At 42.0% G+C, this 24,893-nt stretch overlaps 2 protein-coding genes and 1 long non-coding RNA gene across 3 annotated transcripts; 2 read left to right on the forward strand and 1 right to left on the reverse strand.

Annotated features, from left to right (window-relative positions):
* Positions 1-1,872: 1,872 nt before the first annotated feature.
* LOC115370700 (uncharacterized) lies at positions 1,873-7,849 on the forward strand. The gene is made up of 3 exons (XM_030067839.1): positions 1,873-1,935; positions 4,752-5,235; positions 6,809-7,849. Exons 1-3 carry the CDS (start codon positions 1,881-1,883, stop codon positions 7,152-7,154), a joined length of 885 nt encoding a protein of 294 aa, XP_029923699.1. The 5' UTR covers positions 1,873-1,880; the 3' UTR covers positions 7,155-7,849.
* Positions 7,163-8,610, reverse strand: LOC115370708 (uncharacterized). Its single transcript, XR_003929273.1, has 2 exons — positions 8,418-8,610; positions 7,163-7,212 (listed from the first exon to the last, which is right to left on the reverse strand). It is a non-coding gene; the product is annotated as an uncharacterized LOC115370708 (long non-coding RNA).
* Positions 8,532-24,114, forward strand: ints4 (integrator complex subunit 4). Its single transcript, XM_030067828.1, has 24 exons — positions 8,532-8,684; positions 9,619-9,813; positions 10,876-10,993; positions 11,234-11,340; positions 11,509-11,623; positions 12,434-12,519; positions 12,704-12,754; positions 13,483-13,571; positions 14,025-14,145; positions 14,336-14,407; positions 15,357-15,531; positions 15,786-15,991; positions 16,200-16,342; positions 16,950-17,065; positions 17,640-17,773; positions 18,007-18,173; positions 18,768-18,861; positions 19,071-19,151; positions 19,363-19,493; positions 19,716-19,775; positions 21,443-21,602; positions 22,293-22,436; positions 22,934-23,054; positions 23,411-24,114. Exons 1-24 carry the CDS (start codon positions 8,631-8,633, stop codon positions 23,602-23,604), a joined length of 2,934 nt encoding a protein of 977 aa, XP_029923688.1. The 5' UTR covers positions 8,532-8,630; the 3' UTR covers positions 23,605-24,114.
* Positions 24,115-24,893: the final 779 nt, after the last annotated feature.

Raw genomic sequence — 24,893 nt, forward strand, 5'->3', positions numbered from 1 at the left:
GGTATTGATTTGCGCACTACTTCAACCACAAAGTCTCATACTTCCTCTTGAAGACGGGGGCAAACATCACACATTTTACACCGAGCATGACGTTAAGTAGCTCTTATGAAAAACAAAACACAGTCTTAATAGGGTTGGGGAATTTCTTCTGTTTGTGTGTGTTTATGGTTACGCACCAAAATAAATAATCCATAGACTGATTCATCACTTAAGCACTCAGACATGTGATAAATGCTTTGTGTAGTTGCTTTATTTATTTCCATTTATTGATAAAACATAGGTGACGTGATAAAGTACAGGCATAAAACACTTCGTCTGTATACACTACCAGTCAAAAGTTTGGACACACCCTCTCATTCAATGTTTTTTCTTTATTTTTACTACTTTCTACATTGTAGATACATACTGAAGACATCAAATATATGAAGCAAGATATATGGAATTATGTAGCAAAGAAAAAATTGTTAAATAACTCTAAATATGTTTTATATTTTAGATTCCTCAAAGTAGCCACCCTTTGCTTTGTTGACAGCGCTGCAAACCCTTGGTCTTCTCTCAATGAGCTTCATGATGTAGTCACCTGAAATGGTTTTCACTTCACAGGTGTGCCTTGTCAGGGATCATTTGTGGAATTTCTTGCCTTCTTAATGGGGTTGGGACCATCAGTTGTGTTGTGCAGAAGTCAGGTTAGTGCTATAACAGCCCTATTTGACAACTGTTAGAATTCATATTATGGCAAGAACCAATCAGCTAACTAAAGAAAAATGAGTGGCCATCATTACTTTAAGAAATGAAGGTCAGTCAGTCCGGAAAATTGCACAAACTTTAAATGTGTCCCCAAGTGGAGTCGCAAAAACCATCAAGCGCTACAACGAAACTGGCACACATGAGGACCGACCCAGGAAAGGAAGAGCAAGAGTCACCTCTGCTTCTGAGGATAAGTTCATCCGAGTCACCAGCCTCAGAAATCACAAGTTGACAGCAGCTCAGATCAGAGACCAGATAAATGCCACACAGAGTTCTAGTGGCAGACACATCTCTACATCAACTGTGCAGAGGAGACTGCGCCAATCACGCCTTCATGGTCAAATAGCTGCTAAGAAACCACTGCTAAGGAAAGGCAACAAGCAGAAGAGATTTGTTTGGGCCAAGAAACACAAGGAATGGACATCAGACCAGTGGAAATCTGTGCTTTGGTCTGATGAGTCCAAATCTGAGATCTTTGGTTCCAACCGCTGTGTCTTTGTGAGATGCAGAAAAGGTGAACGGATGGTCTCTACATGCCTGGTTCCCACTGTGAAGCATGGAGGAGGAGGTGTGATGGTGTGGGGGTGCTTTGCTGGTGACACTTGTCAGTATTGTATCAGTTGTGTAACGGATGTTGAGACTGGGAAAGACACTGTACATTTTCAAACGTCATTCAGTAGCATATTAAACCACAAAAAGTTTTTGAAAACAAAGCTGCACAAAACAGAATTATGAGCATTAGAACAAACACATTTACACACATCAGTCCTGTTGACATCACATCATACACTCATCGGAGGGAGGAAACTTCTTAGAATTAAAAAAATCTGTCAGTTTATGTCGGCCCACATAAATAAGGCAATAAAAAGGTGTACATTTTCTAATTTATTTGATGTTTGGCTTTGCAGTATACTATTTTCCTGTCCTGTATGTACAGAATGAGCTGCATGGCATTTCATATGGTTGCAGTGCCTGCAGGTACTGCCCTGCTGCATCCAAAATGAGCTGTGTGGTGGATCATATCTGGTTCAGGTGTGTGTAACACAGGAAGTGACATCACTGTGCCTCTGTCTAGAGGGGGCAGCTGCAGAGCACACAACCTCAGAGCCACAGAGGGCAACAAACTCACACACATGATGGGTGCCGAAAATCTGATGGGACTCGTGGTCGCCGCTCTGCTCCTTCCAGGTACTGTGATGTGGCTCCGTTGAGAACCCCTTGCTTTTTTCTTCTTTTTTTTTTCTTTTTTGTTCTGGGTCAATGTAAATAGGTGAAAACCGCTCAGTTTAAGGATTTCTTTGTTGATGATTCTAGTCTAGTATGTGCAATTCTATTAATAATATTCTCTAATATTTCAGTCCGAACAACTGTATTAATCCCTCTAAGGGCAATTTGTATGGAGCAGCATGTACATAAAACACATCAATAAAACACAGTGACATAAAGACAGCAATAAATTAAGAGCTAAAAATGAATTATAAAATAAATACTCGGGTTGATCCGTCCTATGTGCGCTGGGATAGGCGCCAGCAACCGCCCGCGACCCTTGTGAGGATAAGCGGTTTAGAAGATGAATAAATGAATGAATGAATACTCGGGTTGAGCAGACTGATAAATAAATAGACAGAATCAAAACAATAAAATATCAGTCTAATAAAAGGATAAAATGATCAGTCTGGTAAAAATATAAAACTCCACAAAGAGAGATATAAAAGGAACATAAGCATTTGGCAATCTGATTGCAGAGGGGATGAACGATTTTAGTAGCAGTTAGTTTTACAGCCAAGGAAAACATAACGCTGAGAAAATTCACCTAAAAGAACATGAGCAGAAAAAGTTAAAATGCTTTGTGCCTGAGGGAGGATCTGCTGATCCTCCCTGTGATTTGACACCTGTGATTCAGAACAGACTGTACCTGTCTCTGACCGAGAGGCTGGGAAACCAGCACATAAAAGAGAGACAAAGAAGACTCTCAGTAAAAGATTGATAAAAACAGCAATCTTGTATTGACAGTCTGGTTTGTTTTTCTTGTCGATCAGTATTTGTGAAGGTTGTTGTAAGACCCTCTGCCTGTAGCCCAGAGAGCACAGAGCGAGGACTTGACACTGCACCGTCATCACATCTGAAGTGCTGTCTTGACAAATGTGGTGAAAGTGACAGAGAGCACAGCCACAGAGATTTGACTGAGACCTGACAATAAAACTGTTTATTGTACTGGATAAAAAGTCAGCAAACCAATCTGAGGGTTCACAGTCACGGTGTGTGTGGTCCTGTTTCAGACTTCAGACCTTTGGAAGAGAGTTGATCTGTTGATTTAAACAAGAGTCACCTGAAAGTCAAGATTTAAAATGATCTGGCTTACAGTAAGCCAGGACGAAAAGCTCCTGCAGAGACTTGCTCACGAGCCTGAGCTCAGACGTCAGGCGAGGTTTTGGGACAGTCCTGAGACGACATGCAGCTGCCCTGCTCCCCCGCCGTCTTGATGTCTTTGCTTCCCAGTCGCCCTGTTCTAAACACACACTTTCTTAATTTGTAATTTTAGGCTAATGTTCCTGTAATTTAATTTTGAATAAATAATCATATAATTATTTTTTTTTTTAACATTTATTTATTTATTACTAGGTTTCTGGGACTTTTGCTAACTGTTTGCCGGATGATTTTCTTGTAGTTTTGTACTGTTTTTTTTTTTTTTCCTTCAGTTTTGTCACTATTTTCTGGTTATTTAATTTAAATACAGTGGTGGAAAAAAGTTTTCGGACACCACATGCATTTGTGAAATATTGCATTAAGAATCACTCTTGGGTCTTCAAGAGCAATTTCTTTTAGTACAGTCACAGCCAAAATACTAAACAAATCCTAAAAAAGCCATTAAAAACTTCAAATTGATTGGTTCCATAAAAATACATAAGAAATTTTGAGTATTGGGTCATTTTGGTACCAGTGATGAAGGTCGTTCTTTTTATTAAAAGACACAATTTTTGTTGCCAAGCTTGGTGTCTATATAAAGCCAGCACATTTGAAAGTTCTTCAGACACAAAAATGGCTAAAACAAGGAACCTAATGCTGGAAACACGCCTGAAGATGAAGATTAAACTGTCAAGAATTTAGTTTTGTTAGTTTTTCTTGTAAACAATAAACAAAAAAATATAATTTGAATTTGTTTATATCTGTCTAACGCAGCCACACCTTTTGAAACACAAAAAAGATTTTTCCACAAATATTTCATGATAATATTTGAGATTGTGTAAAATTTTAAGGGTGTCCGAAAACTTTTTTCCACCACTGTATATAATCATAATAATTTATAAATGAGGTTTTCATTATTATTTTTTTTTTTCTAGTAATTTTTTTGGACTAAATTTTCTGATATTTTTCTTGCAATTTTGAACTCATTTGTTGGTCATTTTCTAGTAATTTTTGACTAATTTTGAACTTGTAATTTTGCACTTTTTGCAAATTTTCTTGCTATTTCCTTTTACATTTTATGTGCTAATTTTCTGGTCATTTCTTGCAAGTTTTTTATTACTTGTTTCTTACTAATTTTCATGCCATTTCTTGGTAAGTTGCTCATCACCTTTTTTCATATGTTTTTGAAAGAAATCAAATGAATTTGCTCAGGTTTAACGTTTCAACTTTTTTTTTTTTTTTCTCCATTTTCCTGTAATTATTTTTAACCTTTCTCTGTGATATTGTTCTGGTGATATGCTCGCAATGTCTTTTTTTTCTAGTGTCTTGCTAATTTTCATGTCATTTCTTGTTAAATTGCTAAGTTGGATCTTCTTTTTTCATGTGTTTTTAAAGAAATCAAAGGATTTCGCCCAGGTTTGAAAGGGTTAAAGAGGGATTTGCCAGTCAAGTTTAAAAGGCTGAGCTGTCAGTACCTGATGAAGCTGCTGATTGAATATTTTCTGATGACCAACATCTCTCTCAGCCCACGTGGAGGAGCGGGCACCTTGTGTTGTGTTTTATTTTGGTCCTGACACGAGCCGTGTGTGTGTGTCCAGGTGTGGGCGGGGCGGAGCACACCCTCTTTCACTACGCCCCTGTCGGCGATGACGTCACTCTGCCGTGTGGCGACGTGCCTCGGCGGGACTGCTCCTCGGTCTCGTGGAGCTTCTACAAGGGCGGCGACGTCAGGTACACCCAGGAGGTCCTCAGGGGCACGGTGAGTGAGAAGTCGGACAAAGCCAGCCGCTTGTCCGTCTCGTCCAACTGCTCCCTCCGTGTCCGGGACCTGAGGGCCGGGGACGCCGGCTCCTACCTGTGTGACCAGCACGGGGACGGCGGCACGCAGATAAACGTGTACCTCTCCCTGCTCTCCATCTCGTCACCCAGCCGGGTCACCGACCTGACGCCCGGCGGAAACCTTGTCCTCAGCTGCTTCCTCTTCTCCTACTACAATGCTGGCATGTGCAAGGGCTACTCCAGCCTCGGCTTCAGCCTCAGCTGGCTGGACGAGGACGGTGCCGCACTGCAGAACAACAGCAGGTTGTCCTCTCTTGTCTTTTTTGGACATGCTCAGCTGGTCAGTGACCAACAAAAACTCCTGAAGGTTCAGTGACACCTTGTTTTTCTGAGACAGCATATTGGGGCCTTTATAGGGAAAAAAATAGGCTATCCCAGAATTTTTTTTTTTTTTTTTTTTTTTTTTTTCAGTAGGGGAGAGTGGGGTAATTTGTGCCAAGGGGCAAGTAGTGCCACCCCTGTTATCTAGAAAACCATAAAAGAAGTTGGTCATGTGACCACATATTTTTGAAGAGGCATCCATTTCACTCATCCTGCAAAGAAGGGAGACACATGGCTTGAGAGGAAAGCACATTTCAGTTCAAAAAACATTTTTTTGCCCTCCAAAGTAAAATTTCTATGATCAAGGTTTTTTGATTGCTGTGTTTGAACAATTATAGAAAACTTTGAAAACAGTTCACACAGGTTTTAGTACTTTAGTAAGCTACACCATGAGTCTATACAGTTAGCATGATGTTAGCTCAAAACAGCTGGGGGATGCATTTTTTTCAAAATGGTGGGCTTGGGGTAATTTGTGCCAAAGGGCCTTGGGGTAAATTGTGCCAGTGGCACAACTTGTGATTATATACTATAAATTACTTTATTGTATTTGATTGTTATTGTACATTGTCTTCTTACCTTTGATCACTAAAACTATTCAGATTCAGATGAAGATGATTTGCAGGTGTTCATTTTGGAATTTTTATTTTGTTCTGGGTATGTGTTCATGTGGCGCTAGGCCTTGTTATAGAAAAGTGGCCTGTGATCTTGTTAAAATAATAAATAAATGTTAAATAAATAATTTTGTATTGAATTTGCTTTGCTTTTATATAGCATTATCATTTATGAGATTAAAATGATCTGTTTTACTTCAATTATCAATGGCACAATTTACCCCAGTCTATTCTCTCTAATGGCACAATTTACCCCACACTGGGGGCAAGTTGTGCCACAAAACCACTTTTTTTTCGAAAGCTATATTTCTCAAACAGTTTATATAAGATCCAAAGTGATTGCTCCCAGGGATGCACAACATCCTAAACTATATGTGCATATTTTAGTTGGAGGCATTACTGTAATCCCCTCGCTTTAAAGGCACTTTAAGTAAAAATTGGCACTATTTACCCCACTCTCCCCTATTAAAGTTGTGAATTTAGGAGGGAAAGACACTTGGATATTCTCTGAAATTTAAGTGGTAAATTTATGAGAAGAAAAACTCCGAGATTCTAAAGTCACACATTTTTGAAAAAATCAGAAATTCTCTGAGATTAAAGATTTCAGTTTATGAGGAAATAAAACAAACAGCAATTCCAAGATTAGAAAGTCACAATTTTAATTTTATGAGGAAAAAGCTCAGAAATTATAAATTCAATCTGAGATTGAAGTTATAAATTTAGGAGGGGAAAAAATCCAATTATGAGGGGAAAAAAATGAAAATTCTGAGATTGCAGTCACAAATTTACAAAAAAAAACAAAAAAAAAACAAAAGAGTAAAATACAAACTGTGAGATGTAAATGTAACACTGACATTGTCTGATGCTCTGTCTGCTCCATGCAGGTATGAGCTCATCCAGGGCTCCAGCTGCAATGTCACTCTGGCTGTGAGGCTCCAGCAGGAAGACAACAACAGAAAGTGGAGGTGCCAGATGCACAGCAGCACAGAAAACCACGTGATGACGCTCCTGGACTTCAGATCCACCTTTGTGTTCCAGAGTCCTGTCTCTGATCCGACTGTGAGCCCGTCCAGCCCCGAGCCCCCCGCGGCCCAGCTGCCCATCAGCCGCATCGTGCTGTGTGCAGCTCTGCCGGTCATGATAGTGATCGTGGCCGTCTTCACGTGGAGAACCGACCGCAAGAGGGGCCGAGAGTTTGCAAAAGCCATTGAGTTTCAAGAGATTAAATAACTGCTTCTGGCCACATTAAATGTCTTTTGTCTCGGTGTCAGGTTAGCTACCGTCACAGCTATGAGCAATGAGCAGCAAGCAGCAGTAGTAGCAGTAGTAGTTGTTGTATAAGGCAAGAAAAGGAAAGGGAGTTTTATTTATTTACATTTCATTCAGTGTATATTCAAGGTTCTGTACAGAGAAGAATTAAATTACAATATTGCATAAAAAAAAAAACAATAAAGGTGAAATAAATAAATAAAAATTCTTCTCTAAGTATAGTAACTTTAATACCACCAGCCCCCTCTCTGTGAGCATAGCAGTTTTAGGACCAGCCTCATCTCTGTCACATTTACTGTGATAATTCCTGTATGAACTGACATTTTAGCCAGACGGTGCAAGCAGCACCAGAGAGAACAATAGCAAAACTGCCTGTGTGCGCTAAAATAAATGGCACAGCAAATGCAAGGAAGAATGAAATACAAATAACTTTGCTACAGTTAAAAGTGTATGAGTAACTGTCTTTTTCTTCAGCAAGTTCAGCTGAGGTGCCTTTGAGCAAGGCATTTCAAGCCCTCTGCCTGAGCAGCCTCTCAGTGGTTAACAGTGGAGGGCTGAGGTGTGGGTATCATGCCCTGTCACTGCCTGCTGTCCCTCTTGTAATAAGATAGGTAATTGTGATACTGATACCGCTTTTCACGGTTGAATAAAAGTTTACACAAATGCATATCCATTCATTTGTATTTTTTAAAAAGTAAATAAAACCTTTTCAACTGTTACTGATACTACATCAACACAGGTATGAACTACAGCTATGGCTCTTGCCTTTTTTGGGCTAATTCTCCTTCCTGAATATGAATGTTGATTATCAGTCTGTGATATATCTTAAAAAAAAAAAAAAAAAGAAACATGTACCATGGATTCCAAATAACAAGATTTAAGTGGTCAGCTGGATTATCATCGTCATTAGTTTTCCCTGGGAGCAAAAATCTGAGTAAAATATAGGTTTATGAGTGTTGCGCAGCGGCTACAAATGTGACATTCAAAATTTAATCAGGGCTCTTATTGATCACAAACAGCAGCCAATCAGGAGGCCATGTAATACACACATGTTGGGTTGCACAATGTGGTTTCAAAAATGTTATTGTGATTATTTTACCGAATATAGCAACTGCAGTTTAGATCGAGTTAACTATTCACATATATGTCGAGGCAGATGGCATAACACTGATGCTGAATTATTGAAAAAAATACAACTATATTATTGAAAAACTACATACATACCTATAATGTGTCAATGATCTGTTTTTTTTTTAGTTAATCTGCTATTAACTAAAAATCGCAGCTCTGTAGTGTGTGCTTTCAATCTGGCCGCCAGGAACTCCCGGGAGCCACGTGAGCTCTACGTGAATCACGTGACGATCACGCATTTGAACTTCCGTTGACGCGACTATCTGTTTCAATGGCTTCACGCTAGCTTCCCGTCTTTCACTGGAAATGGCAGCACACCTGAAAAAGCGAGTTTATGAGGAATTTTCTAAAGTCGTTCAAGTGAGCATGATTTTATCTCCTTTAAACTAAACAGAAATTTATCAAATTTGTCAGACATTTATCGACGAAGCCCGCGCGTCGCAGCTAGCACGGCTGGGCAAGTTAGCAACAACAGCAGCCCCCCGTTCTCAGTCACAACAAGAGCATACAGGGTCATTTATTGACTGTGAACATACAGGATCATTTATTGACTGTGAAGGTAGTTCTGTCACCCAGACGAGAAGCGTATTTTATCCTGGGGTTGTGGTTATCGTATACATACACCTCAAAACTGTGACTGAACCCCTGTGAGCTAGCAAACATGCTCTCAGTAACTTCGTTAACATTTAATTCGGAGATGTGGCTTGTGAAGCTTGCCAACACAGTTTGCCCGCTCACACTTGTTAGACTGTAGGAGTTAATGGCTGTTTTGTGGCTGTCAGTATATTTTGTATGAAATGCATCCGTCAGGCTTGTTTTCACTATTTAATGTCCCGGCCGAGTTGTAAATAATTACAAAACATTTATATTAAGTGATCTACCTGGTTCAGTAAGGTTTTTGAATACGTAAGGAGATGAACGGGAAATGACTACAGCACTCCAGTCTTGCCATACAAATACACACTGTTTAACTGATGAGATTTTGGGGTGAGAGTCCTTCATTACTTCAAATTTGGAATTGGGGTATTAGGATGCATGTAATCATTTTATCCTGAAAAGGAGTTTACCTGGGATACTCGTCATCATCAGCAATCCAGTGCGTAGATTTTACATTTTAGGCATTTAGTTAATGCTCATATCTTGAGTACCCTAGGCTGAGAGCAAAAGTAGAATTAAAAGAAAGGCCTGGAGAACCAGTGTTAAACAATACAAAGGTCAGAGAAGTGAAAGATGGGGGAAGTCACAGGCTCTCTGAAGAAACTGTTTCTCAGTTCTAGCTGTTGTGCACCAACAGATTCCCCATGAGGAAGTTCCAGCGAAGAAGCTCCGTCTGTCCAAACCCAGCAAGTCTGCGGCACTGCACGTTGACCTCTGCAAGGCCACCAACTCAACCGATGCTCTGCAGTACCTGCTGCAGTTCGCCCGCAAGCCTGTGGAGGCAGAGAGCGTGGAAGGGGTGGTCCGCATCCTCCTGGAGCACTACTACAAGGCAAGCAACAGTGGACAGTAACCAGGGAGTGTGTAGGAATAATACACAGCTCGATGGAGAGCCTCATGGTCAAAGTGATGAACCTCACAGCACAGTTTTAGCTGCATGATTTAAGTCATAGCTACAAAGGTCATGATTGCATATACATAACTAGGGATGCACAATATGTATCGGCGCATCATCGGTATTGGCTGACAAAGGCTTTAAAATTAAATATCAATGTCAGGTCAAAATGAAAATAAGCTGACACTGTAATTCTGCCTGATTGATCGATGCTCCAGTGAATGTGTACATTTTTAGCAGTGTTGTATTTACGTCTCCATCTGCCAGTGGGCCATCACAATAAGAGCAGACATAATACAATGTTAATTCCATTACAGGAAAGACTTGATTTTCTCTGGTATTAGGTGGGAAAAAAATATGTGCATAAATCAGTGCAGTTATCAGAAAACAGCCAAAAGAGTTGGAAACTATTGGATACTGGCCAACAAATCCAGTATCGTGCATCCCTCTATAAAACTATAGCTGCTCTCACCAGCAGCTTAGGATTTCATTGTGGTGCGTCATCCAGTCTTTGATTTAAAACACAAAAATTGAAGAAATTGATTCAATCAAAGTATTGCCCAGCTCTAGCTGATAAAGCCATATAGCTGTAAATGACAGTGTGAAAGCCACGACATAGAACTATGATTATAGATTTCAATCTTTGCTAAAATACCCAAAGTTCATACTTAACAGAGACTGCAATACAAAATGGACTGAAGAAGTTAATGGAATAGTTGATTGCTTTGGCAGTGAAAGTAGAGAAGACTTAGCTACAAAATCTGGGAGGTGTGCACATGCCTTCCAAGATGAGAAATAAACACTGGCTGTGAGTGAAATGTTGCTTAAAACTGGTTGTGGCTGTCAGCTCTCAGAAAACATGTCTGTCAGTAACCGCCCGTGCTTCTGAGGTCCTGTTTTATTTTGAAAGTCTGCTTGTCTGGTGAAGTAGCAGCTGGGATGAAGTAGCAGCCAATGACTTGAGCTGATTGCTTGTCTTTTTTTTTTTTTTCCTTCCAGGAGACAGATAACTCAGTGAGACTGAAGATTGCCTCTCTGCTGGGCCTGCTGTCCAAAACGCAGGGTTTCAGCCCCGATTGCATCGTCGACGATGTCATCAGCACCCTCAACAACGAGAGTAAGACACACATGCAGCAGGGCTGGGATCATGTGCTCATCTCCTGATTCCATACTATCATGATACCTGGGTGTTGATTTTATATGCATTATGATTCAATATTACGACTTATTGTGATCTGTTTTTTGAATTGTCCTCTAGTTTGTGGCTGTAAAGTTTCATGAGGCTGTGATTATCCTAGAGGTCACTATAGGTCATTTTATACAGTGATGTCAAGTTTGAAAAAATGTCTGTCCACAGAGTCCCACCAGGTCCTCGTCCAGCTGCTGGACACTCTGCTGGTCATCGGCACACAGCTGCCCGAGAACCCCGCAGTCAGACAGCGGCTCATAGAAGTGGCCTGCAAGGTGACACACACACACACATACACACACACACTACCCATCACACATGCATGAATTTTCCAAGGACTTAAAATACAGAAAGATAGAAATGATACATTTTAAAATCTTTTCATTCTCTTTTCCTGTTATTATCGTTATTATTTTACCTCTCTCTCTCTCTGTCCCTCTCAGCACCTGTCAGATACATATTTCGGGGTGAGGATCAAGTGTCTGCAGCTCTTGGGGTGTCTGGGCACAGTGGACGCTCCTCTCACCAAAGACAACGAGGGACAGGGGATGTCGACGGGTGTGTGGCATAAATGACCTCAGACATTTAAGACACCAAAGTGTAGCCTTGACTTGGCTACAGCCTGTATTCTTACCAAGAGAAGAACGAGCTGGACAGTGAATCTGCAGGCCCTTAAATTGAATTAGCTGCACTCAGCCTTACATTTTTGTAGATGTAACCTTAAATACCCTTTACAGAGTCTTTCATATTGTTTTTTTCCCCGTCAGTGTGTTATTTTTCCAGCGAGAAATCAATCCAGTTATCAAGATGTGTTCTGTTAAAGCAACTGTTTTTTCTCCCTGTTTTTTTTGAGGGGAAATTGGTCTTAAGTGTTACTCTTAGTGTGTTTTCACACAGGCAGTGTTTAGGTTGGCCCAGTTGAACTCTGGGCCCGAGTGTGGTTTGTTTGGGCCAGTGTGAACACAACAATTGGACTCAGGTGCGCACTACAACAGCTGTACTGAGACTGCCTTGAAGAGGTGGTCGTGGAAACATGACGCTCTGTCAGTGGTGCGGCGTTTGGACCAGAGTGAAAACAAACGTGTGTGAATGCGAACGGTACTATCTGAAAAATGAAACAATGTATCATTTTCGCTCCTGGGGCACACCAATATGTGTGAAAAAAGCCTTTACTGGAATTACAAGGCTTTTAGATTGTTTTTTATTTCTAATTTGTACAATGGTGTCACAAATCTATAAAATAAAATCTTTGAAGCAAGAAATTTGTCAGATATCGATGGAACACCCATGAACTTTCAGCTGCTCCTTATTCTTTATTCTCTTTAATTGCGTCTCTGTTATTGTGTTGTATGTTGTCTGGTGCCTCAGGAGGAGTGCGGGACGTCCAGAATGTCATCAGTGACTATTTTGGAGACCAGGACCCCAGAGTGCGGACTGCAGCCATCAAGGCCATGGTAGGACATTGCATCCCTCCACACTCATCACAAACTCAGTTGAAATCACACTCATGTAGATGGGGACCCTCATTTCAAATATAATGTACTCAGTGAGGTATTTTGTCGTTCAGCGTAAATCAGCAGTCGATTACTTCAGTAATCGTTTAATTCAAATCCATTCTTTGTCCTGTCTGGGTTCCAGCTGCAGCTGCATGAGAGAGGAATGAAGATCCATCAGATCATCTATGACCAGGTAACAACTCCAGATCCTCTGTGTTCACATCTACCGGCAACTACCAAAGCAACAGATCCACCTGAGTAAATGAGGAATACAGAGTACTGTACAGAGCTCTGCTCAGACTCTGTTCAGACTCAGTTTTAACATCCATCACAAATGCCTCTCCGGTGACTTTTGCTCGCATTTGTGATTGAGCTCTTAAAATGACCTCTTTCTTCACATCTGTATTCCATGTTTTCACTGTTGAAGGAGTGAAGCAGTTGTGTCTGACTTCTGTCTTTTTTTTTTTTTTTTTTTTTTCCCAATGGTACATGGATTAGATGTTTGTAAAAAAAAAAAAGTCAAGCACATCCCCTTTGATGGGTGGTGGTGGCCCAAAAAACAGTCACTAGAAAAATCCTAACCTTGCAAAAGGTTAAGGAAAGTCCGTACACAGCTTATGCTCCATATAATTTATTTGCTAAAGTGCAAATAAATTAGTGGATCAAAAAAGTGGATCAGATGTGTCAGTGGTAAAATCAGTTCTGGAAATGAAATGTAATTTTTTTTTTTTTTTTTTTTTTTTTAAATGTGTGCAGAGAGTGCTAACCACAGTATCTGGTCTGATAACACATCATTTGTGTGTGTGTGTGTGTGTGTGTGTGTGTGTGTGTGTGTCAATCAAGAGGGAACCACATTTTAATTTCATTATACAACCTGTTGTATAATGACCAATAAACTTCCTTGTGTGTGTGCGCGCGCAGGCCTGTAGGTTGCTCTCAGATGACTATGAGCAGGTCCGCTCGGCAGCAGTGCAGATGGTTTGGGTGCTCAGCCAGCTATACCCAGAGAGGTGAGGAGACATTCATCTGAAGCTTGTTCCCACTGAACGTATAATTCACATTTGGCAGACACTTTTATCTAAAGCAGCTTCCATATGAGAAACAAGGACATTAAGCCATAAAGTTCTGGTTCTGGTTCAAAACACATAGCTTTGGACCAGAACCTGCTAAGACACACAGCCGTTTGGTTCCCCAGCTGTTCCACCCAGTTCTGTGCTGTAGACTGTAGACTTATGTATGGCTGTCATGTGTCAGTCATAGAATTGAGAGTTGCATTTGAGCCCTTAGGTGTTCCATCAAGCCTGATATGGAGGACACGAGTCAAACAACACAGGTAGAATAAAACGTGGCAGCGCTCAGGACCACGATCAAAAACATTTACCATCATGAGCCGCTCCAGCACTTTGATCAGTTTGCTTCTGTCTGTCTTCTTATTGTTGTTATTTCTCTCCCTGTCCAATCAGCATCGTGCCCATCCCCTCGTCCAATGAGGAGATCCGACTCGTCGATGACTCATTTGGGAAGATCAGTCACATGGTCAGTGACGGCTCCTGGATGGTCCGGGTGCAGGCCGCCAAAACTTTGGTGAGGGGACAGAAGCGGAATCACACACACACACACACACACACACTGGGAGAAAGAAATGTTGATACTGCTACTTCTGTGAGATTTTACCAGATGAGTTTGCACAGGTGATTTTTTTTTTGTCTGTATGTTTAGAGGAGATTTGATCACAAACACAAATGTTTAAAAATATCTTTTACTCGTGTGTCAGGGTTCGATGCTGCAGGTCAGCCCTCACTTCCTGGAACAGACGCTGGATAAGAAGCTCATGTCAGACCTCAGGGTGAGTTACCAAAACCCCATCCCATCATGACATATCATCCACCATGTCAACAAAATGACATTTACTGTTACAAGTGAGAGTACAAATTATGAAAAAGATTTTTTAATGGATATCAAATAATCAAGTCCTCAGCTGGCTAAATGATACAAAGTACCAGTAACCACCAGGGGAAAGTCATTCCAAAATGAAACAGCCATCATTTGAAAAAAGTAACACATAATTTAACAAAATGAAAAAGCACATTGGCATGATTATAGTCAGTAATGTAAACCCCTGGTTTACATAATAATGACACCTGGCTCCTACATCTTTTCAAGTCCCAATGAAATGTCCTCACATGACTTCCATTTCCTGTAAAACAGAGTATCTTAAACAGTGACATCATCCTGCACTGGTGGGTGTGAATTAAAATTTCAACCAATAAAATCTTGACAAATCTTTGAACATCCTCTCTCATCCACATATTCCTTCAAATAAAATTGTGTTTCTCTCCCAAACTGATAGGTTTGCACTGATCCTTCCCTGCATCATGTCCCAGCCAAATATTGTTTCAACAAGAAATGCATTTCAAGTCCATTTCATGGGGTCTTTAAACGTACTGAATGATTAGTGTGAACTAGATTGTAAACCTTGAAAAGAAAAAACACCTTTTATATACTATGTGATTAAATATACACTCTAATACACTCTAACTAATCCCTACATTTTCATAGCTGGACCTGGGATTCGAACCTTCAACCAATTTCTTTAACCTCCAGGTGACTGATCCAACTTGAAATGCCTTGTTAGCACTGTGGGCATTGCTACATGAAACCAAATGCTGCAGCTTGTCAATTAGCTTCATAAAGAAGCTACCAGTTGCAGCACCGAGGTTTTAACTACAACTGCTCATAAAGCTAATTTAACACAGACACTTTCCCTGCCTTACACCTGTCTCGTCTCTCCACAGAGGAAGCGTACGGCTCATGAGCGAGCCAAGGAGCTCTACACGTCTGGAGAGTTCTCCTCTGGCAGGAAGTGGGCCGACGACGCCCCCAAGGAGAAGGTGGACACCAACGCCGTCAACCTCATTGCCTCGGGGGCCTGCGGGGCCTTCGTACATGGCCTGGAGGACGAGATGTACGGTATGGCTAACACGGTGACTGAGAAAAAAAAGCCCAGTTTTTCCTGGATCTGAGCCCAAACCAGACCCAGACAGCTTACGTCAGGATGTTGAAGAGGTTTCTTTTTTGTGATTGCGTTTTACTCTGTACTCTTTGTTTCTTGTCTCACATTCTGCTTTCTGTCCTCACCTCCTCACTCCTGTCAAGTTTGTTGTAATGACTTTTTTTTAAAAAAAATACCAAAAGAGCCTCACCATAAAAAACTGTCTCACCAGAGGTGCGTATTGCGGCGGTGGAGGCCCTGTGCCTGCTGGCTCGCTCTTCGCCAAGCTTCGCTGAGAAGTGTCTGGACTTCCTGGTTGACATGTTCAACGACGAGATCGAGGAGGTGAGGCTGCAGTCCATCCACGTGCTGAGGGAGATCTCCACTCACATCACACTCCGAGAGGATCAGCTGGACACTGTGCTGGCTGTGCTGGAGGTACACACACACACACTCACACTCACAAATACAATCTACAGAGATATGGCCCATGTGCCTAATCTGGCCCACAAGATGTTCTAGAGGGAAAGGGTAAAAAAACAAAAATATTTTTAAGTCAAAATATTCTTTTTCTTATTGAAATATTTGCATCAAATTATTATCCACTGTGTGCAAAAAGTGTGTGTGTGTGTGTGTGTTACTGCAGGACTCGTCTCGTGACATCAGGGAAGCTCTCCATGAGTTGCTGTGTTACACCAACGTCTCCACCAAAGAGTGTATCCAGCTGGCTCTGCTGGAGCTGCTGAAAAACCTCAACAAGTATCCTACTGACCGCAACTCAGTCTGGAAGTAAGGCTCTGTGAGGGGTGTGGGGGTGTGGGCATGCATATGTGTGTGTATATGTGTACTTGATATTTGTGAATGTTATGTTATGTTATGTTTGTAGTGTCTTGTAAGCCCGGAAGGGTTCGGCACCTTTTGGTGTATGACACTTTGAAATTAGTGTAAATTTACTACTTATTTACTTACTACCACTACATTTGGTCACACTTTTCTTGAGCCCAAAATGCTGTGAATTAAAAAGGAATAACACTTACACATCGCTGCAGTGATATGAAAATCTAGTGATGCCACTTTTGGTGATTTCCATGTTTATTTTTTATTTTTATTTTATTGGTTTATTTATTTGGACAATGCATATTCATGAACATTAGTGTGAGAGATACACCAATGTAAATATGTCAGCTGATTTCAGCTGAAGTGTTTTATGCTCCGCTTTGACTCTGAACTCCTGCTGATTAAATGTGAACGTGTGGTGGCCAAGCTAAAAACCAGGCTGTTTTTCTTAGTTCAAAATGAATGGAGGACTTGCTGTATTTTCACCGTCCATGATGGCGACAAAATTGGACACCAGCAAAGAAATGCTTGCTGATAAAAATGAATTTTTCCTCCACAGGTGTCTCAAGTTCCTGGGGTCCCGCCACCCAACTCTGGTGTTGCCGTTGGTTCCTGAGCTGCTCAGCACTCATCCTTACTTTGACACGCCAGAGCCTGACATGGACGACCCGGCCTGTATCCTCACACACCTCTGTGAAAAAAACACTTCCATTTTTCAAGAAACACAAAAATAGGCAAAAATGTACTGGCTCTGGGATGCTCAGCTAAAACACTTTTCTCCTGCTCTATGAAAGAAGATTAGTTTGAGTAGTGTCATTTTCCAGCTTTCCAACCAGTCAGGACCAAACTACAATTTTTAAAAAAAACATTTTTACTCTAAAACTTCACAACTTAACGCTGATGGAAAATTGTCTCGCCACACGAGAAGTTCTGAATTTGAAAATGGAACATATTTTTTTCTGTAAAAGAAAAGGAAAAGTGCAAGGTTTCAGATTTCAGTGCAGCTGTCTGACATGGTTTCTGGGTGTTACAGTCTCTTGTCAGTGTGAGAAGTTCCACGGTGCAGCTTTCCCTCTGCTGCCACTTTCTCTTCAGTTTGTCACATCAGGTGCCCCACAGGCAGCAGGCGGCAGACAGCCATCTACATATACACCACTGGTCTTTGATGTGCACTTGTGTTATAGCTCCATGCTAACAGAACGTGCTGTGTGAAGCGGTGCTGTGTGTCCCTTGACCGGCTGCTTGTCAGACATCGCTGTGTTGGTGCTGGTGTTTAACGCCGCCAAGTCCTGTCCCACCATGCCGGCACTGTTCTCCGACCACACGTTCAGACACTACGCCTACCTCCGAGACAGCCTGTCACACCTCGTACCACCGCTCAGGGTGACCACACACACACACACACACACACACACACACACACACACACACACACACACATACTACATGTCCTTAATCACTAAAGTACTATTAATCCTTTCAAACCTGAGCAAATTCACTTGTTTTTTTGAAGGAAAAAAAGGAATAAATAAATAAATAAATATTTTCTGGTATCTCACACACACATACACACACACATACACATACATAGCTGTAACTGGCCTCCTTCTCCCCAGCTGCCGGGCAGGAAGCCGCTGTACGGTCTGGACTCGGTGGATTCTGGTGGTGGTTCTGGTTCTGTGGAGGCGGCTCATCTCTTCCTGCAGCAGAGTCTGAACCGAGTCAGCACCGTCCAGAACCTGGAGGCCCCAGGAGCCCAGGACCTGCTGGACTTCACCATACGGTAAACACACACACACACACACACTTTTTCCTTTGTTGTGATCACCAGCTGTCAGCAGTTTTCCCATCCATTGTCTGTGCAGCAGCAGAGACGTCACAGATTCAGGTTTGATTTCTCTGTTGTCTGAACACTCTGCTGTCCTGGAGCTCATAAGGAACACGGGAATTGTTCATCTTAGCAATATTCACCCTTTTGTGCATGTAAACTGTATTTTTTCTCCATGCAAACTGTTTTGACCAGCCAGCCTGCTAATTCTTGAGCAGGTAACAAACCACTCAGACATGCTGGTTATTTGGAATGAATTATCTGGATGTAGGAAGAGTGAAATAGCAAAATACCAAAAGTAGTTGTGGCGCAGCAACTAATTAGTATTTTCATGATCGATTAATCCACTGGTTATTTTTCTTAGATGAACCCATTCACCACTTCATCTGTAAAGAGTCAAAAATAAAGTCTCAGTGGAAGTCAGCAGAGCAGTGATGTCTTCCTTAGTCTGAGCAGCAGCCCCTCCCTCCAGCATTATTTGATATTCCATTTGCCTGGAGCCTGGATCTTGTTGTTTGCTGTGTTAACGTGTCTCTGTCTGTGTGTCAGAGACCTGCAGCGGCTCGGCCAGCTGCAGCCCGAACTGGCCGGAGCCGCCGACTTCAGCGCCACCTACCTGCGCTGCCAGCTGCTGCTCATGAAGGTACAGCTGTGTGTGTGTGTGTGTGTGCGTGTGTGTGCGTGTGTGTGTGTGTGTGTGTGTGTGTGTGTGCATGTGCATGTGTGTGTGTGTGTTTTTTAAGGGGGACTGGTTTGTTTCACGGGTAAAGGTGAGAGTTATGTTGTGTTTAAGGAAACAAAATGAAGGTTTGAAACCTGCTGAGCTCTGACTTTTGCTCTGTCCCTCCTCAGGCACTGCAGGAGAAGCTGTGGAACATGGCCGTCCCCCTCTGCCTCAAACAGAATGCCACAGCAACCGCTGCAGCCCGCCAGGTCAGCACACACACACACACACACACACACAAAATAAAGCACTTGTATGCAAACGTACTACAGATGCACTCTCATGCTCATATTTATTGTCTCATATCAATAAATGTTTGCGTGTGTGTGTGTGTGTGTGTGTATGTGTGTGTGTGTGTGTGTGTGTGTGTGTGTGTGTGTATGTGTATGTATGTGTGTGTGTGCGCGCGTGCATGTGCAGATCCTAGAAGAGACCTACAAGCTGGAGTTTCTGTACAGCGGCTTGGAGAGCCGACAGGTGGCCACGATTCACCACGTCCGCCTGCAGGCCAAAGCTCTGCAGCTCGTCCTCACCGCCCGCACACGGCGAGGGTGGGTACACACACACGCACACACACACACACACACACACACACACACACACACACACACACACACACACGCGCGCTAAAAGGCATGTGTGTACTTACTCGCTTCACATTTATGACTTTATTTATGACAGACCAGAACAACCATCAGCCCAAAATGCTTACACACGCACGCACACACACACGCACACATTGTGCTGACTCTCCCTGTGTCTCTTCTCTCCAGGTTGGAGCCTCTCATTGGCAGCTGTGAGAAGTTTTTACAGGACGTTGAGTCTTTTCAGAGGTAATCTCTAGAGCAGCGTGAGGCTTAATGAGGCAAAATCCCCTTTTCCCCTTTTTCTTCAGACTGAGACAAGTTGGTCGATACCGTTTTCACCTTTGGACATCCAGTGGTTCACTTCATGTGCTTTTTGTGTTGCTTAGCATGAAGACTTAAAGTCTATGGGAGTCGTTAGCCTGGCTCCATCAAAATGAAAAATAAAATTGACAGCAGCTCTGAAGCTGCATTATTTACATCGTGGATCATGTAGATTTGAAATGCACATCTTAGAATTAAAAAAAAAACAAAACATATCTTGTCTGAGTCTTGGTAAGTTGCAAAAAGGAGATTTCGCCCAAAATGTTGCAGTATTCCTTTGATGGGTCTGAAGACTCCAAATGTTCACTGTTACACAAATGAGGCCATTCCTCTCTCTCTCCTCTGCTGTCTGTTTTATTTATTTGCTAATTTTTTTTCCCTCAGGGTTTTTCTCTCTCACTCTGTCTCTTTCTCTCGCAAGTTTGAGAACTCTGGAGTCATGTTAGTGAGACTAATGGTATGTCTCAAATCGCGCACTTCCGTTAGTGCACTGTCTGTGAGTGCACTTAGCTGACAGTACACTTACCGGCACAGTGCGTGAATTTTGACAGTGAGGGGTGTCTCAATTGGCGCACTTCCCGTTGTGCGCTTACCGGAAATGACGATCGCCACAGTCGGCATCAGGCGAGCCCCGCGGCATCAGGCCGCTCACCTGTCAGATCCGGCAGACCCGACCGGGTGGGCGCAGCCCGCCTGATGCCGACCGGTGCCGCGGCCGGCTTCGGTTTTCGGTGGTAAAATTATCCAGAAGTAGACGTGTACACATCCTATCTTCAAAATAAAAGCATCACCACTGCTTCTAAGGGTTAGGGTTAGGGTTACTACTTGGATAAGAGGCGAAACGTCTTCCTAAGACAAATACAAGTCCAGTTGCCTACGATTCAAGCCCAAAGAGAACGATGACCTGGATAAATGAGAATATCCATAGACACTAAGGTATTAGAGTTTTATTTTTGTAAACAACCGGAAGTGACTGTACTTTGCACAACCGCTAGCTTGAGAGTTATCCGGAAACATCGAAGCAATTTTCAAAACAGACGTTATTTGGACAAACTGACCACATATTTGGAATCTACGTGGTTACTTTCTCGCCTGAAAAAAAATTAAAACTTAATAAAGTGACATATTAACAGTTGTAAAACAAAAAGTAAACTCAGCTTTTTTTAGGTAGCTCCTTCCGGTCAGTGGTGCCGTCAGGGTGAGAAGTGTCCATCGTTCCACACTCAACTTTTTGACCGTTTTGAGTGGACATCCGGGTATTTGCAGTGCACTGCATTTTGTTAGTATTTTCAGTGTGAACGCACTTATGCACTCAAAATACTACGTGTAAGTGCAGAAGTGCGCGATTTGAGACACAACATAAGTGTTGGTAAACTGGGCTCATGAATGATGAGAAGAAGAGCAGATGGTTCCTGATGAAGCAAAATCTAAATTAGGCTCAGGAACACTTTAAGTCTAAATGATAGTCAGAGGTGAAAATGCATCATTTTTTAATTTGTTGCTGGAGGAAGTGTGTGTCCTCTTGAAATGCACTTCTTTAAGTGTGTCTGCACTTCTTTAAGTGTGTCCACTGTGTCTCCTGTGTCCCCCAGGCTGTTCCTGACGGAGCTGCCCCACCTGCAGGACAGCTTTGTGGAGAAGCTTCTGGAGCTGATGCCGCGGCTGTCGTCCTGTAAGCCGGCGGAGCTGGTGAAGATCCTGCAGACCACGCTGAGGCAGAGCGGCCTGCTGCAGCTCAGACTGCCTGAACAGGTCTGACAGGCCAACGGGGCGTTGGGGTTAGAGTGACCATTACATAACAGCAAGGTCGCAGGTTTGATTCCTCCAGCAGAACGGGAGGGATTATTCTTTAATTCTGTCCTGAGTCTGGGAGAACAAATACTGCCTGTGCTGTCCCACACCACAGGAAGAAATAACTAACCATTATTTTAATAATCGATTAATCTACTGAATATTTTGTCAACAAACCAATTACTTATTCAGTCTATAAAATGTCAAAAATAATGACATTTACCTGTTCAAAGTTTGCAGAGCCCAAAATGACTGACAGAATTTCTAACGTGATCCAATTAGCAGACGAAAAACCCAAAATATGAAGCAGAGAAAAACACAAGATCTTGACGTTTGTAACTGGGGGTCACTGTAACCGGCAAATATTTGGCATTTTAACTTGATAAACAAATCAGTTATCAAAATTAGAATTGCTTATTTTAATGTTGATGTAATCAGTTAATCGAATAATTGTTTCAGCTCTGATGACAGTGTTCTAGCAGGAATCATGTATTTGCTTATGGTCTTATCAGAAATATACAATGGCATTGGACAGTTTTCATATCTCCTGAGACTATGACAGACATGAAAATCTCTGCCTTCAAAATAAAATCTCCTAAGAGCAGATAAGCACATTCCTCCTCTCATGAGTGCCTGCCTGCTGCCTGACAGATCCACCGGGCGACAGCCACCATCATCGAGCCGACAGGGGAGTCTGACAATCCGCTGAGGTTCACGTCCGGCCTGGTGGTGGCGCTAGACCTCGACGCTACACTGGAGCACGTCCAGGACCCGCAGAACACCGTGAAGGTTCAGGTCAGTGAGGCTCACCATCACACGGATTTGGGCTGAGTTCAGGTCTTTTCTTTGCAACATGAACCCAAATGGAGCTGGGCTCAGTTTACACACTATATACAGATTACATCATCAGACTGTTTGTATTTTCTCCCAACTGAATATTCAGACTTTTCTCTCAGAGTGAGAATACATAAGACACGGTGACTGTTTCCTGGGGGTCTGGTCTGTTGGGAGGTGGTGCTTTTTGTAGTTTCAGAGTGTTTCTTTCTTTGTCTTAATACAGAACATGCTTTTTATTCAGTGCCAACAAACACTGTAAAAATAATATGCAGGTGAAGCACAAAGTCAAGAAGCACCAAGACTTCACTCGTCTCTGTTCAAGGTTTAGATGAGGCCCAAAGTCTCAGCGAGCACTTTTTAACATTGTATTGCTGTATAAATAAAGTGGAGATGATGATGGATGAAGGATGAAGATGGTGTTGATGTTTCGCCTGTCACCGCTGTTTGTCTCTCAGCTTCTGTATCCAGACGGTCAGAGTCATGTGATCCAGCCCAGACCTGGAGACTTCAGGAAGCCCGGGCCCCACAGACACAGGCTCATCACACAGGTTTACCTGTCGCACACTGCGTGGACAGGTGTGTTAAACACACACACTCCACCCACCACCTCTCACCTTTTAGTTTGTTGCTTTTTTTTTTTTTACTCACTCTTCCTCGTCTATGAAGCTTCCATTTCTCAGCTCTGGTCTTTCTCTGTGTCATCTTCAATTAATCAAAACTTTGCTAAAACATGTAGTCTCCATTGCATATCATTATAAAAATTTAAATAGTTTTTGGCTGCTAGTCAAAGTAAATTTGATGTGTCTTTTTCGCTCTGATAGCTAGAAAAAAATGTATTTGACAATACTTTTTTATATTTTATTGAGAAAATTTGGCAGATATTGTTAGCCACAGCCCAGCTGACATTTTCTTTTCTCCCTCTTCTCTCTCAGAGCCCTGTCAGGTAGAGGTGCGCCTCCTGCTCGCTTACAGCTCCTCTTCGTCGTCGTCGTCCTCCTCCTCCTCCAAGGCAGGATGGAGTGACAGCACCGACAGCCTCCCACCACCAGAGGCCGCCATAGAGGGAACCATCCCCTTCAGCAAGTCCGTCAAAGTCTTCATCATGCCCAAACCTGCCCGTCGCTGAGGAGCCCAGCAGCGAGTGTCCAGTCTGTCTGCATAAAACTCACCTTATTAAAGGTCCCATATTGTGAAAATGTGTTTTATTATGTTGTGTTTTTTATGTAAACAGTGAGGTTTAAAATAAAAGGTGTGAAAATATGAAGTCACTGCCGTACATCACCCACAAGATGGCCTCCCAGCTAGATATGCCTTTTTTCCCCCCAAACTTTATTCAAAGACAAAAACAATCCCAATATTGCCTACAAACAGAAGAAACATCAAGCCAACATCAAACACAAAATATAACAAACAATACATAAACTACAAAAAAAACGTGTTACAGCAAACGCAGACATTACATTAACCGTTTTGATTGCCTTCTTGGGTTGAGATAAAGAAATCAATAAATATTACTCCGTCTCCTTCATGAATACAAAGAAATGTGGCTTTATGCCTACAAATTTACGTTTGTGAATATGAAACTTAGCAAAAAGTAAATAAGAAAAAAAAGTCTTTGTTGCCATAAGCATAGCAACCAGACATAATGTCTCTGCAGAAAAGAGTAAAGTCTGAGAAAATGTTATCAACTTTGAAATTATTTATCTTTTCCAGTCCATATGTAAAGACCAAACTTTTTTCCATTCAATATTCATCACAAAATGACTCCAATAAAATGATGCAGTAGCAGGAGAAACCATGCTGTCCTGAAACTCTTATTTTTGGAGTTCCTGCCTCTGTTAAAGGAAAAACTAACTTTACCTGGAGGAGACACTGCCCCGGGACAGGGGGGTGACACTGACGGGGGCTGAGGATGGTCCACACTCTTCAAAAACTCAGCAAAAACTGTACACAACTCTTTTAGGGTTATTGGTATACCGTGTCTTGCAAGATGTTGCGTGTTGTTGTACAGAAACCCATCTCTGTTAAACACCAGGATAATATTATTAAACTAGTTGTCATAGAGTAATGACTTCTTGTTATAAACACTATTACAAATGTTCCAAATGTAACATCTTTGTGGAGAGAAGTGGGATTAAGTACTATAGTTACAGAGCAAAATGAATTTTAGCCCATCTAAATGTAAAAACACAATGAGAGATGAAATTCCAGGCAAATAGATATTGTTTGTTTCAGTTTGTTTTCAATGTATCGTTCAGAGAGCTGAAGTCTATAAATTAAGCCCTCCATTGTTGTGTTCAGAGCAACTGACTGACATATAGTGGCTTTTGTTCCTCTGTAGAAAATAGCATAGCATCCTATCAACAGATGTGCATGTTGAGTTATCATCATATAGCAGCAACAGGTTGGACAAGC

The sequence above is a fragment of the Myripristis murdjan genome, chromosome 13, assembly GCF_902150065.1.
Source record: "Myripristis murdjan chromosome 13, fMyrMur1.1, whole genome shotgun sequence".
Classification (NCBI taxonomy): Eukaryota; Metazoa; Chordata; class Actinopteri; order Holocentriformes; family Holocentridae; genus Myripristis; species Myripristis murdjan.

Bases quoted from the DNA above. Each gene is read 5' to 3' on its own strand.
- LOC115370700 (XM_030067839.1), top strand. From the start codon at position 1,881: ATGATGGGTGCCGAAAATCTGATGGGACTCGTGGTCGCCGCTCTGCTC. The intron at 1,936-4,751 runs GTACTGTGATGT...GTGTGTGTCCAG, and splicing joins CGCCGCTCTGCTCCTTCCAG to GTGTGGGCGGGGCGGAGCAC. The intron at 5,236-6,808 runs GTTGTCCTCTCT...TGCTCCATGCAG, and splicing joins GCACTGCAGAACAACAGCAG to GTATGAGCTCATCCAGGGCT.
- ints4 (XM_030067828.1), top strand. From the start codon at position 8,631: ATGGCAGCACACCTGAAAAAGCGAGTTTATGAGGAATTTTCTAAAGTC. The intron at 14,408-15,356 runs GTGAGTTACCAA...GTCTCTCCACAG, and splicing joins AGCTCATGTCAGACCTCAGG to AGGAAGCGTACGGCTCATGA. The intron at 17,774-18,006 runs GTGACCACACAC...CCTTCTCCCCAG, and splicing joins ACCTCGTACCACCGCTCAGG to CTGCCGGGCAGGAAGCCGCT.